The 14,446-nt window shown below is 45.9% G+C and overlaps 1 protein-coding gene across 22 annotated transcripts in view; it reads left to right on the forward strand.

Annotated features, from left to right (window-relative positions):
• The first annotated feature begins 5,703 nt into the window (after positions 1–5,703).
• The window catches only part of GPATCH2L (G-patch domain containing 2 like), a 43,943-nt gene continuing 35,200 nt past the window's right edge, over positions 5,704–14,446 (forward strand). For 13 of the 22 annotated variants that reach the window (XM_075065575.1, XM_032802033.2, XM_032802043.2 and 10 more), the window contains exons 1-3: positions 5,725–5,799; positions 7,238–7,908; positions 13,363–13,427. In XM_075065575.1, coding sequence (XP_074921676.1) covers positions 7,250–7,908; positions 13,363–13,427 — 724 coding nt within the window. In that variant the 5' untranslated portion in view covers positions 5,725–5,799; positions 7,238–7,249. Of the gene's footprint in view, positions 5,800–7,237; positions 7,909–13,362; positions 13,428–14,446 lie in introns of all 22 variants that reach the window. The other 9 variants (XM_075065572.1, XM_075065574.1, XM_075065577.1 and 6 more) reach the window with 3 other exon arrangements.

The raw sequence follows: 14,446 nt of genomic DNA on the forward strand, positions 1-14,446 counted from the left end.
ATTCTTAAAAAAAGAAAGAAAGAAAGAAAGAAAAAGAAAAAAAGTGATCCTGGAAAATTATCGCTCTTTGAGTCTAACTTTTGTTCCTGGTAAATTAATGGAATAAATAGTAAAAGAAGAGAAAAATGTAAACATCTAGAGGATAACAGAACTATGAGTAATAAGAAGCAGCATAGATTTATAAAGAACAAATCACGTCAGTCAAACCTGATTACTTTCTCTGATTAAATTTACAAAATTAATGGATGAAGAGAATGCCACAGATGTAATATATCTGGACTTAAAGCATTTGATACAGTGCCTTGTAAAACGTTACTTGAAAAATGAGTTGATATTGGCTTGAATATGAGCACTGCCGCATGGATAAAAAACTAGCAGAAGGACTATAAAAAAAAGGAAATACAAAATGGCAAAGAACTGGGTTGTGGGGGTTAGGCTTGTTTTTATTTAATGTCTTTATTGATTATCTGGATGAAAGGCATGTTAAAGAAATTTGCAGTTGATACTAAATTGGGAGGAGCTGCAAACTCTAATAAGGACAGAGAATACAAAGGATCTGCCATTAGAAATATGGGCAGGAAATAACAAAATTAAGTTTGACTTGGATATATGTAGTCAGTGGTAGAGCCAGAAATAGAACCCATGAGTCCTTGTGCCCAACTCACTAGATGCATGTTTCCCATGACTAAAAACCAAAAGAAAACAAACAACAAAAGAATAAGCACCTAGTACAAGCTGTGAACACACAGCATCCATTAGCAGCTAATGATCTGTAGAAACAGAGCTGAAACTCCAGCAATGGGACCTACCAAAGCACAAATCTTCAAAAAATCAATACAGGAATGTCAGGCTTTCAATAGGGAAGATGTAACTTTCATTCAAACCAGGGTCAGAGGTCAGACAAGCTAGTTGTTGATATTTCCATAAATAGGAACTTCATAAACCACCTTTGGTGACTGATAATATACACCCACTAAATCAGAAAGTGACTGAAGATTAGAAACTGAGTCAAGCACGGGGAGATACAGGCCCTTTTCCAGCTGGGTTTGAGAGACCGCATATGCAGCCAGAGCTCCTCTGACAACCTTTGGTTAGGCTGGGGCACAGAACTGTCAACTAGAAGAGGTCAAAATAAAGAGTAATTGGTGCTCTCTGTGGGAGGAGCAGTGGCTCTTCGTGAATGGGACACAAGAACTATGCCATTCCCTGACAGCTATGTATATTGGTCTAACATGCCCACCTTCCAGGCAATGTGGGGACATGTGTTGTGGCATGAGAGTGTGCTAAATAGTTATAAGCACAGGTGATGTGTGAGCCTTCTGTTTAGGGAGGCTTACACATGAGCGCTGGAAGCTCCCTAGAAGTGTGTGGGGGGGGGGGGGGCACCAGTGCCTGGACTATAACTCCACACTCTTGAGGCCCTGCCTTCACTCTGCCTCTTTCCTCCCGCAAGCCCCCCACTTGCTCTTCTCCACTCCTTCTCACAAGCCCCCCTTCGCCTGCCGGCTCCTCTCTGCCTCTTTCCCCATGTCCCCCACTCGCCAGCCACTTGCTCCTCAGTGCGGCAGAGAGGGCTTAATGAGACGAGGCAGAGCAAGGGCAGGGCCTCAGGGGAAGAGGATGATTGGGGGCGGTGCCTCGTGGCCAAGCATAGGTGGGGCCACAGTCTGGGCACCAGTGGCTCCCTCACTTCTAGGGAGTTTCATTTCTGGTGCTCCAAAGGCAGTGGATAGGAATGCCAAATTTCTAATCACATAAAACTGAACTCCCTAGCCCCACCCCTTCTCCAAGGTCCTGCCCTTGCTCACTACATCCCCCTTCCTTAGTGGCTCGCTCTCCCCAACCCTCACTTGCTTTCACTGGACTGGGGCAGGGGGTGTGGTGCAGGAGGGGGTGAGGGCTCTAAATGGTTGCAGGCTCTGGGGTGGGGCTAGAAATTAAGGGTTCAGGAGGGAGCTTCAGGCTGGGGCAAGGAGTTGGGGTGCAGGAGGGGGTGAGGGCTCTGGGGTGGGACTGGGGATGAAGGGCTTAGGGTGCAGGAGGAAGCTCCAGGCTGGGTGGTGGGGCCGAGGGATTTGGAATGCGGGAGGGGACTGCGGGTTGAGGCAGGGGCTTGGGGTGTGAGGGCTCTGGGATGGGGCTCGGGATAAGGGGTTTGGGGTGAAGGAAGGGGCTCCAGGTTTGGGGGACTCAGTGCTGGGGCAGGGGGTTGGAGTGCAGGCTTACCTTAGGTGGCTCCCAGTCGGCAGCACAGCAAAGCTAAGGCAGACCGCCTGCCTGTCCTGGCTCTGTGCTGCACCCCAGAAGCAGCCAGCAGGTCCAACACCTAGCGGGGTGGTAGCAGGAGTGCTGATCTCGCCCACAAGCACACACACTCCCAGCTCACATTGGCTGGTTCCCGGCCAATGGGAGTGCGGAGCCGGTGCTCAGGCAGCGCATGGAGCCTGTGGCCCTTCTGCCTAGGAGCTGGACCTGCTGGACGCTTCAAGGGCACAGCACGGTGCCCTAGGACAGGTAGCGACTAGCCTGCCTTCACACTGCAGCACCGTCAACTGGGCTTTTAACAGCCTAGTAGGCGGTGCTGACAAGAGCCACTAGGGTCCCTTTTCAACCAGGTGTTCTGGTCAAAAAACGGACACCTGGTCACCCTAACAGCAGGCTGGCATGCCTCCAAAGGGATGTGACCTGTGCTGCATCCGCAGCATTTGCCCTCCTGCATGACCAGCCTTTTTTGGGGAGGCTTAGCCTCCCCCAGCCTCTTATACGTGCCGTGACCCATGGTTGTAAGGAATGTGCCAGTGAGCAGACAACTGGGCAAGACACCAAAAGTCAACTAGTGGTGAGAAAGTTATTTCTATCTCATAATCTTCAACTGCAGAATCACAGAATAAATCAATGTCCTGCTTATTCTGGAGCATCCCTGGATACCCCATTTTTCTCTGCCTTTTACTTTGTTCAACTTCCTCAAGATTCTGGGATACCACACTCCAGTTGAGACTGCTGGATGCAGCTCCATCCAGTTTGTATCTATTGTCAACCTGGGAGTAGGGGGAGGGGTGTTGCTCTGTCCCTCTCCAATAGGATAAAGACTGAATCCTACACCCATTGAAGTCAGTGGAAAGACACTCATTGACTTTGTTGGGCATTAAATTGGTCTCTAAATGCATTGTCTCCACATTACTCTGAAGGGAGTAAGCAGGGAGGGAGATTTGTTTACCGTATACAAAGAATGAACTAAAGAATGAGGGGATGAAGTTAAGAAAAGGAAAATTTAGGCTGTACATGAAGAGACATTTCCTAGTGATGAGGTTTATTTGAGTTACTGGACTAGAAGTTTTATGCTTTCCCCTGAAGCATCTAGTATTGGTCACTTTTTGAGACAGAATAGCAGCTTGACAGGCCACTAATCTGATCAGTCAGGCAAGTCCTGTGTTAGTTTCCCAAGAGAAATGGTGGAAGCCCCTCACTTGGAATATTTAAAACTAGACTGGATAAAATCCTGGAAAAATTAATGTAGGGAACAATCCTGCAGTCCTCTCCAAAAGAAGGACTAGATGTTTTCTAGTAAATGCCAAAATAAATGCAACATTACCTCTGACCCATATGCTTATGCAGTATAATACAGTGTGATGGCATCTACAGGCCCCACTCTGAACCAGGACTGGGAGTACAGCAATACTGGGCTAGGGAGGTGCAGGGCATGTTCTTAGTGGAGGAACAGTTTAAAAGGACACTGGTAGCCCAGGAAAAGGGGGGAAATGAGTTGCATGTGGCATCAGGAAGCAAGGCTGTGGCTGTGGCAGGAGTGGCAAAAGCTTTGTGATGGCTGCTCTAGTAGCAGGGACTAGGCTTGCTCCCCCTCTGGGAGCTGAAAAACCCTAAAAGAGAGACTAGTGAGAATCTGCTAAGTCATCATGCCCCAAATTGAGGAGCTCTAGTGTGGTAGGAAGTACCCAAGGGAAAATATAATTTGGAGTAGCTCAGTAAGTGGGCTGGGTACTTTGATAAACCCTAGAGCCCTGTGTTGGGACCTGGAGTGGGTGTGGGTCCCCCTATCTCCCCCCTCTGCTGCTCCACTGTAGTGACAGAATCTTGGGGGGGGCGGTTGGAGTATATAGAGGTGATTGTGGCCCCTGTCAGCCTTCTCTGGAATGACTAGGCTGACAGAAGATACAAGGCCGTGAGCTGACCACTAGACCAGGTGGTCATTGGACATGCAGTCTGTAATTACATGATTACATACTATTTTTTTTCTGCAGGACCCCCATTCATTCAGTATACAGGATGGAGAGTGAATGAGGCAGGAGTGTACAGAGGTTGAAAGGTGTACATGGGACCATACATTCCTATTGGATTCTGGGAAGTGCCCACCCACTGCTAAAGGATCCTCCCCCAGCCTTAGGGGAGGAGCCACAAGGTCCAGGTACTCAAATAATTACAGGGGACTACCAAAAATGTAACAGGCTGCTGTGAAGGTCAAAGGGTCAAACAAAGGTAACCTGAAGGGGATACCAAGCACAGTGAGACCATATGTTGGTAGGCATCTGCCTTATTCACTGTGATTGTACAACATGTGCATTGAATGAGGTAGAGAAAACAGTCCACGGACCTGTAATTGAATGCCATATGGTAATGTGTGAACAGCCTGAATATTGCCACTCTGACTTTTGAGTGCTGCACTCTCCCCTGTAACAAACAGCCTTTTTGTATGTAACATATGTTTGCAATACTGCTATGTGAGGTATCCACTGCCTGTTGTGTTTGGGTGCCATCTGTAAACACAGACAATAACAACAACTGGGCATAGAGGATATAAACTCATTCAGCAGGATAAAGACTGATTTAATCCCATCTGTCCACTTCAGCCAAACACCACACTCTGTAGATGTAGCGTACCTTGGGGGCAAGTACTAGCTGGGTCACATCCACCTCTGATAGAGACCCAAGCCCTCAATCTCCTCCGACTTTAGTCACACAGATTTTATCATGCCAAGAACGATTTTGACTTGTGTCTCACTTGCCTATCATCTTGTCCTATTATGAGCTCCTTGAGGTAGGAGTCTTGTGCTCATATCTGTACAGCAAGGATGAGGCTCAACAAATAATCTGAGCAGGGTAAAAGAGTCCCACCCAACCCTGAGATCATAGAATTGGAGAATATCAGGGTTGGAAGGGACCTCAGGAGGTCATCTAGTCCTACCCCCTGCGCAAAGCAGGACCAATTCCCAACTAAATCCCTAAATGGCCCCTCAAGGATTGAATTCACAACCCTGGGTTTAGCAGGCCAATGCTCAAACCACTGAGATCTCACCACTGCTGCTGTGCTTAAAGCCAGGTCCTAGTCTAGGGCTCCTGGTGGGGGCATGGTAGAGTCCCCGGAAGATCTCATTGCCTTGAGAGCGAAGGAGGCAGTGGTTCCAGTTCCCTGGGAGACAATGGACAGGCTGAGTCACACCAAGCCTCCAGGTCTCTGTTTAGGCAGCACAGCAGTGGGGCCGGCCCCCTGCCTGGCAAGCTGTTGCCGCTGCAAAGGAAGAGTCCGAAGGGAGCAGAGAACACAGCACGGGCATCGTCCTGCCCCTCTGGCCGGGGCTGCACGTACACGCGGCCCCCGTCTCCGCACCATGTATCTTCTACAGCCGCTCATCATTCGTACACCCCCCGCCGCGCGGGGCGGAAGTGTGCACGATGAGGGGGCGTGGCGCTGTGCGGGGCGGAAGTGACCCCCCACGACCGGAAGTCCTGTTCCGAGAGGAGGCCGAGGACAGCGGAGAGGCCGAGGTGGGCGCTGGGTGGCGGGTGAGTGAGTGAGTGAGACCCGCCTTGGTCCGGCCCGGATCTGGGGGTGGGAGGGTTGGTTAGTGCGAAGGGCTGACATAGGCCAGGGGATGATGCCAGGGCCTGGGGTGGTGCCAGACAGGGCCGGGGGGGCAGCTGGGGCCCGTGTGGGGGGTAGGGCCGGGGGTATGGGGCCCAGGCAGGGAGGGCGCCGAGGGTGGTTCCGGCCGAAGGATGACAGCCGGCGGTGGGGAGATGAGCTGAGAGAGTAGCTGAGGAAATGGAACACGAGTCCTAGCATCGGTCTGTGCTGGGGTTGGGTGATGGAGGATTTTACCTGCTTGTCCTGTGTGTTTCCCTGAAGCTTCTCAGTCCCCAGGTCCTGGCCCCGTCAGGGCTGTGGCGGAGAGCAAGGCACAATGTCCTCTATTTCCTGTGGCAGCTCTAACCCAGTGTACGCAAGTCTATTGTAAATATTCCCATACAGTGTTTTCAGTTTTCTTTGTTGTGGGTTCAGTTTGTTTCTCTGGTTAGAAGGTGTCAGCATCTTAGCAGGAGTGGATTTATTGTGTAATAACAGGATCTTGTTTTTGTAATATCTTACTCCAAAGTGCATTAGATTAAAGACACACTGTGTATCGAGTGAGCAGTCATTTGTGGGGTAGGGAAACCACAGCTGTTTGATAGTGCACAGCAACACTGCACACCAGTTTTGGGTGAGAGATGAAGAACAATCCCATATAGAACTGCAATGGCTGGGGAGATGTAACAAACTAGACTATAATTACACAGACTGAAATTTGATCAGTAAGTTAATGCCTGATTTCCCCCACCTCCAAAAAAACCACCTCAAAAAAAAAAAAAAAAAAAAAGGAGTGAGGGGGGAAGCATCATGGAATCTTCATGACTGCATTAGAATGAGACTTTCCTCTTTGGAAAGACACCCTCATGCAGCATAGAGTCTTTAATGCCCATTGTGCCATTGGTCTGACCCAAGTGTGCCACCTATTAAGTCAGTCAGTCCCTATGTGACTGTTAGAGGTCTCCAGTTCATGTACTGAGCAGGTGCAATCCTGTTTTTTGCTTATAACCGCTGATGGTATGATATCACATGGTGTTTTGAATGCAGGCCATTTCACTTTTAGGCTGGATACTGTGATATAGTGCTTCAAGGAAGAAAATGCAATCTCATGTCCATGTCAGGTATAAACTTGTCTCTGATTGCTATAGCATGAGACGCTATTGGCTGGGAAAGGGAAGTAGTAGCCCTAATTTTAAAGGGAAGAATAAGCTGTAGCACAAGAAGAACAGTTTGCCTGCATTAGTCCTATTGGGCAGGTCTAAGGTGAGTGTCTAACCAAGTTGCTGGTGTGAAGAAGGCTCTAGTTTATGCTGATCTAGTGATGTGCTGTTACAGTGACATTAGTGGCTGGTACTAATTGTTTGTTTTTGTGTTTAGTAGACATTTCCCATGGATGAGCTGGTGCATGACTTGGCCTCGGCCTTGGAGCAAACCTCAGAACAAAACAAGCTGGATGAGCTGTGGGAAGAGATGGCCCTGAGCCCACGGCAGCAGCGACGGCAGCTTCGCAAGAGAAGGGGTCGTAAGCGGCGCTCAGACTTCACGCACCAGACAGAGCATGCCTGCTGCTACAGTGAGGCTTCGGAATCAAGCTTGGATGAAGCCATGAAGGACTGTCGTGAGGTGTTGACTGCCAACTTCAGTGACTCAGATGACATGGCTGTGGCCAAACGCCACCCAGCTCTGAGTGCCACTCTAAAGAGCAAGCAGCATTCTTGGCATGAGTCAGACTCCTTCACAGAAAATGGACCCTGCCGACCCCTCAGGCGCCGCCGGAAGGTGAAACGTGTGACCTCAGAGGTAGCTGCTAGCCTCCAGCAGAAACTCAAGGTGTCAGAGTGGAACTATGAGAGGGGCTATAGGTTCAAGTCAGCCAAGAAGCAGCGTCTGTCACGTTGGAAGGAGAATGCCCCTTGGACTTCATCCAGCCATGGCCTGTGTGAGACAGCAGAGAACAGGCCCTTCCTCAGTAAAGGTGGGAGGAAGGAGAGGATGGAGTGTGAAGCGGATGAACAAAAACAGGGTTCTGATGAAAACATGTCTGAATGGTGAGCTCTCCAGGCCTTTCCTTCCCCTACCACAATCAGATTATCAAATTCCTTTACAGTTGCTTGCAAAGACTGTGCCCCGCTCTAGGTAGTTCCCTCTTTTAAAAAAAAAAAAAAAAAAAAGCTACTTTTCCCTTAAAGATACAAGGAAAAAAAAATCTCCAAACCTTTCACAAGGTGAAAACCCTTGCGTGCAGTCCTTGCAAGCAATCCTGTGGTGCCAAATCAATGTGCATGTTGTCTTCATGACCCAGTAGTGACGTGTATGTTGTACTCATAACAAACAGATGCACTTATAGCTCCAAAGGGAAGTCTGTTGTTTCTGTCTTCACAGTGACAACCAGCATGCTAGTAGCTCTAGTCTTTGCAGGGAAAAACAGGTTGACATCCCTCTATGAGTGAGCGATGAAAGTGATTTCAGTTTCATGTTTCCAAGGGTTTATGAGAAACAACAAAGGAAAACAGAATAAATTTCCTGTGGTGACCAGTGACTATATGTATCTTGATCAAAACATTGTTCTGTTTACAAGTTAGTGCACGTTAGTTGTCTAGTGTAGTTGTAACACAGGCATAGATCTAGGTGAGGCCTTTCCTACTGAAGAGAGGATGCTTTTTTTGACATCTAAAGGTGGGAAAAGATATTTTTATCTAATAGTACCAGAGAGGAAATATTGAGTAGCATCTTGAGAATATACATCCATGACAATGGGCAGATAGATTCCCTCACTTGATGGAGCAGTAATAGACATTGCTAGCCTCCTCGAGGTACTTTCTACACCAATCAGTATGTCTTGCATCATGTTCAGTTGAACTTAAACCAGCTGGCTTTCATCCAGCCTTTTCTGTGCCAGCCATTGAGAAAGCAAACACACAGCTTTGTTTTGGTCCATCACCTGAGAAATGCACTGGGTGATTGTTTTGTTTTCCCTCAGTTGGTTTCTTTCCCTTAGACTAATTAGGGTATGTCTACACTACAAAATTATGTTGACCCACATTACCATGACATACAGCCACTGCATTAATTAAATTGCTTTTGCATGTCCATACTTTGCTCCTTGTGTCAGCGGTGTGCATCTTCACCAGGAGTGCTTGTACCATTTTAACTGTCAGTGTGGGGCAGCTTCTGAAAATTAGCAACAGTCGATGTAAGCAACACAGTATCTACACTGATGCTGTGTCGACCTAACTAAATCAATGTAAGCACTACACCTCCTACAGAGGTGGAGTTATTAAGGGTATGTCTACACTGGAAACTTCTGGGAACACTCCTGCAGCAGTGCTTTAAAGTGCATGTATGATCGTGTCTGAGTGCTGGGAGAGAGCTCTCCCAGCACTCCTGGTAATTCACCGCCATGAGGGGATTAGCTCTGAGCGTGGCTCCCAGCGCTGGGAGCTGTCTACACTAGTGCTTTAAAGTGCTCAGACTTGCTGCACTCAAGGGGGTGACTTCACACCCCTGAGCCAGCAAGTAACGACTCTATAAATTGTAAATGTAGACAAGCCCTAAGTTGGAGTAGTTGGTGAGTTACATTGGTGGGAGCTACAGTTTAGTGTAGATGCTTAGAGTTAGGTTGATGTAAACTGCCTTGCATTGACCTAACTCTGTAATGCAGACCAGGGCTTAGTGTGTATATGTTTGCATCAAATGACACTTGCCATCTGCTGCCAAATCCTTTGGGTTCTCTTTGGAAATCCAGAGATCAAATGGTTTGACCATCTCACCTCCACATGTGTGGTCTGGGATGTGGCTTGTTGAGGGGAGTGGAGTTAGAGGGAGAATACATGTGCATTACTTCTTCCTGTAGAATGCTCTTGGCAGCAGTGCAGGATCATGCCTTTGCTTCTCCTGCACTAAATACAGTGCTTCCCTACTAGAAACAGCAGAGTGAAACTTGGTATGCATACATCACTTTCACTCTGCTGTAGATGCTCCGTCTGATACCACTGAAGTGCTTTGTACAGCTGCAGCAAGGGCATATCCTGAGGAACATGTGGAAACTGGACAGGGAGGAGAGAAAATGGTCATGAGTATAGCCATAAACAGGCAAGAGGAAAGGTGATTGACAAAGCAAGTGGGCCAGGAAGCAGCTTGAGTGTTCTAGTGGCTGTGGTACATCAGTTTGGGATTGAATTGGGTTTCTCACTTATCCTGTCAACAGAGATTGTGAGTACTGCAAAAGTAGCACACTTAGCCACTAGGGGAACAAATGTCTTGTATCATTCAGCAGTGATGTTTCCCACACCCTCCTGGATTAGCAGGAGCTAGCCTCTCTGTGGAGCTAGAACACTCAGCACTTGCATCACTTCCCTTTGCTTATGCTCTGATCCAAAGCGCACTGAATTCAATGGAAAGACTCCCGTTGACTTAATAAGCTTTGGATCAGGACCTTAATGAGGAAGCAGCTTTGATGAATTACTGGTGGGGCTATATTCAGTTTTATACTGGAGAAAGCTTTGTTACCATATCATGTCTTCACAGTGGGATGTGGGGGGATGAAGAATTTTGGAATATCCTCCCACACACACAGATAATGGAACAGGCAACATCCCACATAAAAGTGGGGGAGATGGAAACTGAAATGAAGGGGGGGAAAGGAAATATACATAGGAACATGGTGAGGGAGCAAATGACTGATCTAAGAGTGGTATGAGAGGGGAATCAAAGCCTGATATCCAAAAGGAAGGGGAAACCAAGAGTGAGAGAAGCAAATGGATTAATTTTAGGAGACATTTGAGATTTTGGGCTACCAGTACAATGGTGGTGATTAGTAAACGTCTTAGGTAAAACCTCTCCACCAAGTTCCCCTTTTAATATTTTGGAGCTCTTCCACACAATGGGGAACTGACAAACTATAAATGGAGGTCCTGAACGTCTGTCTCATTTGTCTTAGATGTATGCTGTCTGAATTGTCTGCTTAATGTGATTACATAGGGCAGATCAAACCAGAATAATCCAAGGGCTGTCTGAGAACATCCATGATTAACACATGTGCTACCTCAAGTTCACATTGTCTGTCTAATCTTTCACATAGAACAAAATCTAACTAGACTTCTTTTGTATCGCTCAGTTTCAAATTGGATGTTGTACTAAGTTTACCAGCCAGTGATAAGGTGAGCCCTTGTTTTATCTTGATGTATTCTGGGCTCATAGAATGACAAGTTACTCCCCAGTTTGTAGTTTAGTTCCTTTTAAATAGTAGCAGGTTTGGTGACAGCCTGTAGTGGCAGTCATGAGCCTGGCTCAGCTGATGTATTAGAGGGTGATCTCTCAGGAAAGAAAAAATCCCCTTCTCCTGGAAGGCAAGTGACAGAGACAGAGTGCTTAGCCTCCCCCTCCTTCTCCAGCCTGGCCTGACCTTCTGCAGCCCCTTGGTGCTTCTTGTTTTCTTATTTTTATAGAAAATCAATATCTCTCCTGACACAAACAATAGCTCAGGAGCAGGAATAAACGTCGGAAAGCTGAAATCTCTGTCCATCACCTCTCACTTTAACTCCCCCAAACTATTTAATTATAAGCGTGCTTTGCTCCAGGTGTTTGCGACAGTGAAATTGCTAAATGAGGACCATTTTAACCAAAGATTGGGCGATCAATAACACTCTATAGCAGTAGCTTGTCGGATCAATAGCATTCATTATTTCATGGTTAAGGTAAGTAGCCTCCTTTGCAATTGGAGGTCATTAATCAGTGCTTACTGGACCCGAGGAAAGGCTTGTGTACAGGATGCTCAGTTTTCCAGGCCTGAAATATAAAGGGGGTATAGGTAAGGATATCTTTCCATGAACCTTTGTGCTGATACTGCAGGTAGAATGCTGGGTTTCATATACATCTATAAGGCATTGCAGCGTTTTCCATTACTTTTAGGCACCTGCTATGCTGTTAATTTGATTAAGAACTTGGTTTAATAATCCTTTTCCTTTCTTATGTTTCCTGGTCCTATGCTTTAAGCACTGTCCCTTTCTCATACAGCATGTTAGGGGATAGATGGCACAAACTTCATAAGAGGCTGACTTAGAACTTGGTGTTAAGTTGCATGCTAGAGTGTGGGAGGGACTTGCAGCCTCATCCATCTGTATGTTTAAAACTACCAATGGAAAAATGGACTCTATAATGCATTGATGAAGGTTCAGACTTTCAGGTATCCAGTGTAATGGATTGTCTTAGCTAGTTTACAGAACATGTTTTTAAAAAAGCAATAATATGCTTCGCAGCATGTGGTTTTAGTGAGTACTTCCAGTTAATTGTGGATGAGGTGACACTCACTATCCCTTTGCTTTGTGTCCCATAAAGTTTCCTGAGGATATTTGCGGCTGGTATAACCACACACCATGCTGTGTGATGTTGCTTTTCCAGAGTACATGGGGATTTTATCTAACCACACTGTTGAGATTGTTTCAGATGCTAAGTTACAGCTAGCATTCACTTCTCCCATAAGGCCCTGTAACCCACCTCTGGGGTAGAAGGGATGTTGCTTTTGCTGAGAGATCTCAGAACGATGGAGGTATTGGATAATATGTCCTAGAAAAGAAAATCCTAGCATCAAACCATCAAATACCTAGGACTGACAGCTCAATGTTCAACCTTTTCAAAACTTTTTACAGACAGTTAGCAGTTTTCTGCTCAGATTATTTTCCAAATAAATTCCTTGGTAAACTGTCTTCTGGAGCCGCTGCAGTGGCCAAGTTTAAAACTCAGTGTAACTGGTGGTTACCTACAGCAGCAGGCTATGTAGTACTAGTTTATTTGGATGAGTGATGTGTAATGTAATTAGGTCAACCTAGCCCCTACTGTAGATGCAGGTAGGCTGAGGGAAGAATTGTTCCATTAACCTAGGTAGTGCCTCTCGAGGTGAACTTACAATAACCAAAAAACCCCTTCTGTTGCTGTAGTGTCTATGCTACAGTGACACAGCTGTGCTGCTGTAGTGCTTGAAGTGTAGACCCTTACAGTCTCTTATCCAGCCAAAGAGAGGAGAAGGCATTGAAGAGAAAACATTTATGTTCCATTTATGTTGGAAAATGGTTGTCTAAAAAGAAAAAGTTGTGGTACAATTGTCAGTGGCCATCGGGTGACCCACAAAGGGAGCATTTAGCTTAATTTCTGTTGCCTGGTCGTTACCAGAGAAGGGGATATCTGCAGAGTGTGTCATAAATATGATTGTTAGTGTTGGTGCCCTGGCCTAATCCCATTGTTGATGATTATGTTCTGATAACCTAAAATTTCCTTTTTTTTTAACGAGATACAGGATTCTTCCTAAACTGCATAATGTTACAGTGAGTTGTTAGACAGCTGTCATGTTGCATGCCAGAGGCGGTCATGTGTCAGTGATTAATTGATTCCCATTTTGTATGGTATGTAAAGCACTTTCAGGTCCTTTTGGGATGAAGGGCACTGGCAAAATGTAAAAGATTATTACTGCATACCCTTCAGCGGTTAACTGTGTTTGTTCTTTGCAGTGAAACCAGCAGTGTATGCAGCAGCAGTGACACTGGCCTCTTCACCAATGACGAAGGCCGTCAAGGTAACTATTGTCTCGTGATTTCCCTCTGGCGCAGTTTGGGAATTTCTCTTTTACTATGCTTGTAAATGCTTGCAAATGGAAATTCAAGGCAGTGCAGGATTAGAGATTGGAGGGGATCAGGATGTGCGGAGGAGGGATAGTGACTGGGGAAAGAGCTAGGAGTCAGAGGAATTGGCTCAGATCACAAAGATGTTCCATGTGATTTCAATAAAAATCATGCTTTTCTTATGGAAATGCTGTGATATTTATCAAATGTATAAAATCCAAATACTGGAAAGTGTGATATAAGGCAATATGTATATATGGGTTCTTGGGGACGACTACTCAGACTTTGCTGCTTAGTTACAGTGAGGTCATCAGAACTCCATGATGTCTCTATCAATAGAGGTCAATTGTTTGTATATTATATTGCAAAAGTGCCCACAATCTGCTTGTCATACTCCATCCATACTGAAACATACTGGTTCAGAGAGCTCATAATCTAAGATGACAAGCAACATGCTAAGCCTGGTTGAGGTGTGACAACCAAAATATATGTCTTGGGCAGAGGAGAAGCAGTTCTCAGAAATTTGTGGACTCTCACACTTCAATTGGTGTTGGTGTTGAATTTGTAACATACACATTCTTTGTCCAAGATTATTATTAGGTACTGGAGTTAAATAGATGTCACCTAAAGAAAAAAACACGAATGTTTAAACAGTGACTAAAAATCCCTTCCTCTCTCTGTTGCTCAAGTTCCAACCTCTTAACTCTTGTGATGTCATAATTTCATTAATTCTCCAGTCTTTGGCTGTTTTTACATTGGGAAAAGGCTTTATGTTAGAAAATATGTTAATAAGTATGCTAATATGTCAAATGTGGCATAGTACCTACTATAGACAGGGACAGTTGTATTAAAAATTACTTTTTTTAAAACATGATTGTCTCTGTCTACACTAGTTGCCACTTCATGTTTGAGATCATTTTATCTAAAACATGTTAACACATTTTCTGACATGATGTATTTTCCCACCATAGAC

Source organism: Chelonoidis abingdonii, chromosome 4, assembly GCF_003597395.2.
Source record: "Chelonoidis abingdonii isolate Lonesome George chromosome 4, CheloAbing_2.0, whole genome shotgun sequence".
NCBI lineage: Eukaryota > Metazoa > Chordata > Testudines > Testudinidae > Chelonoidis > Chelonoidis abingdonii.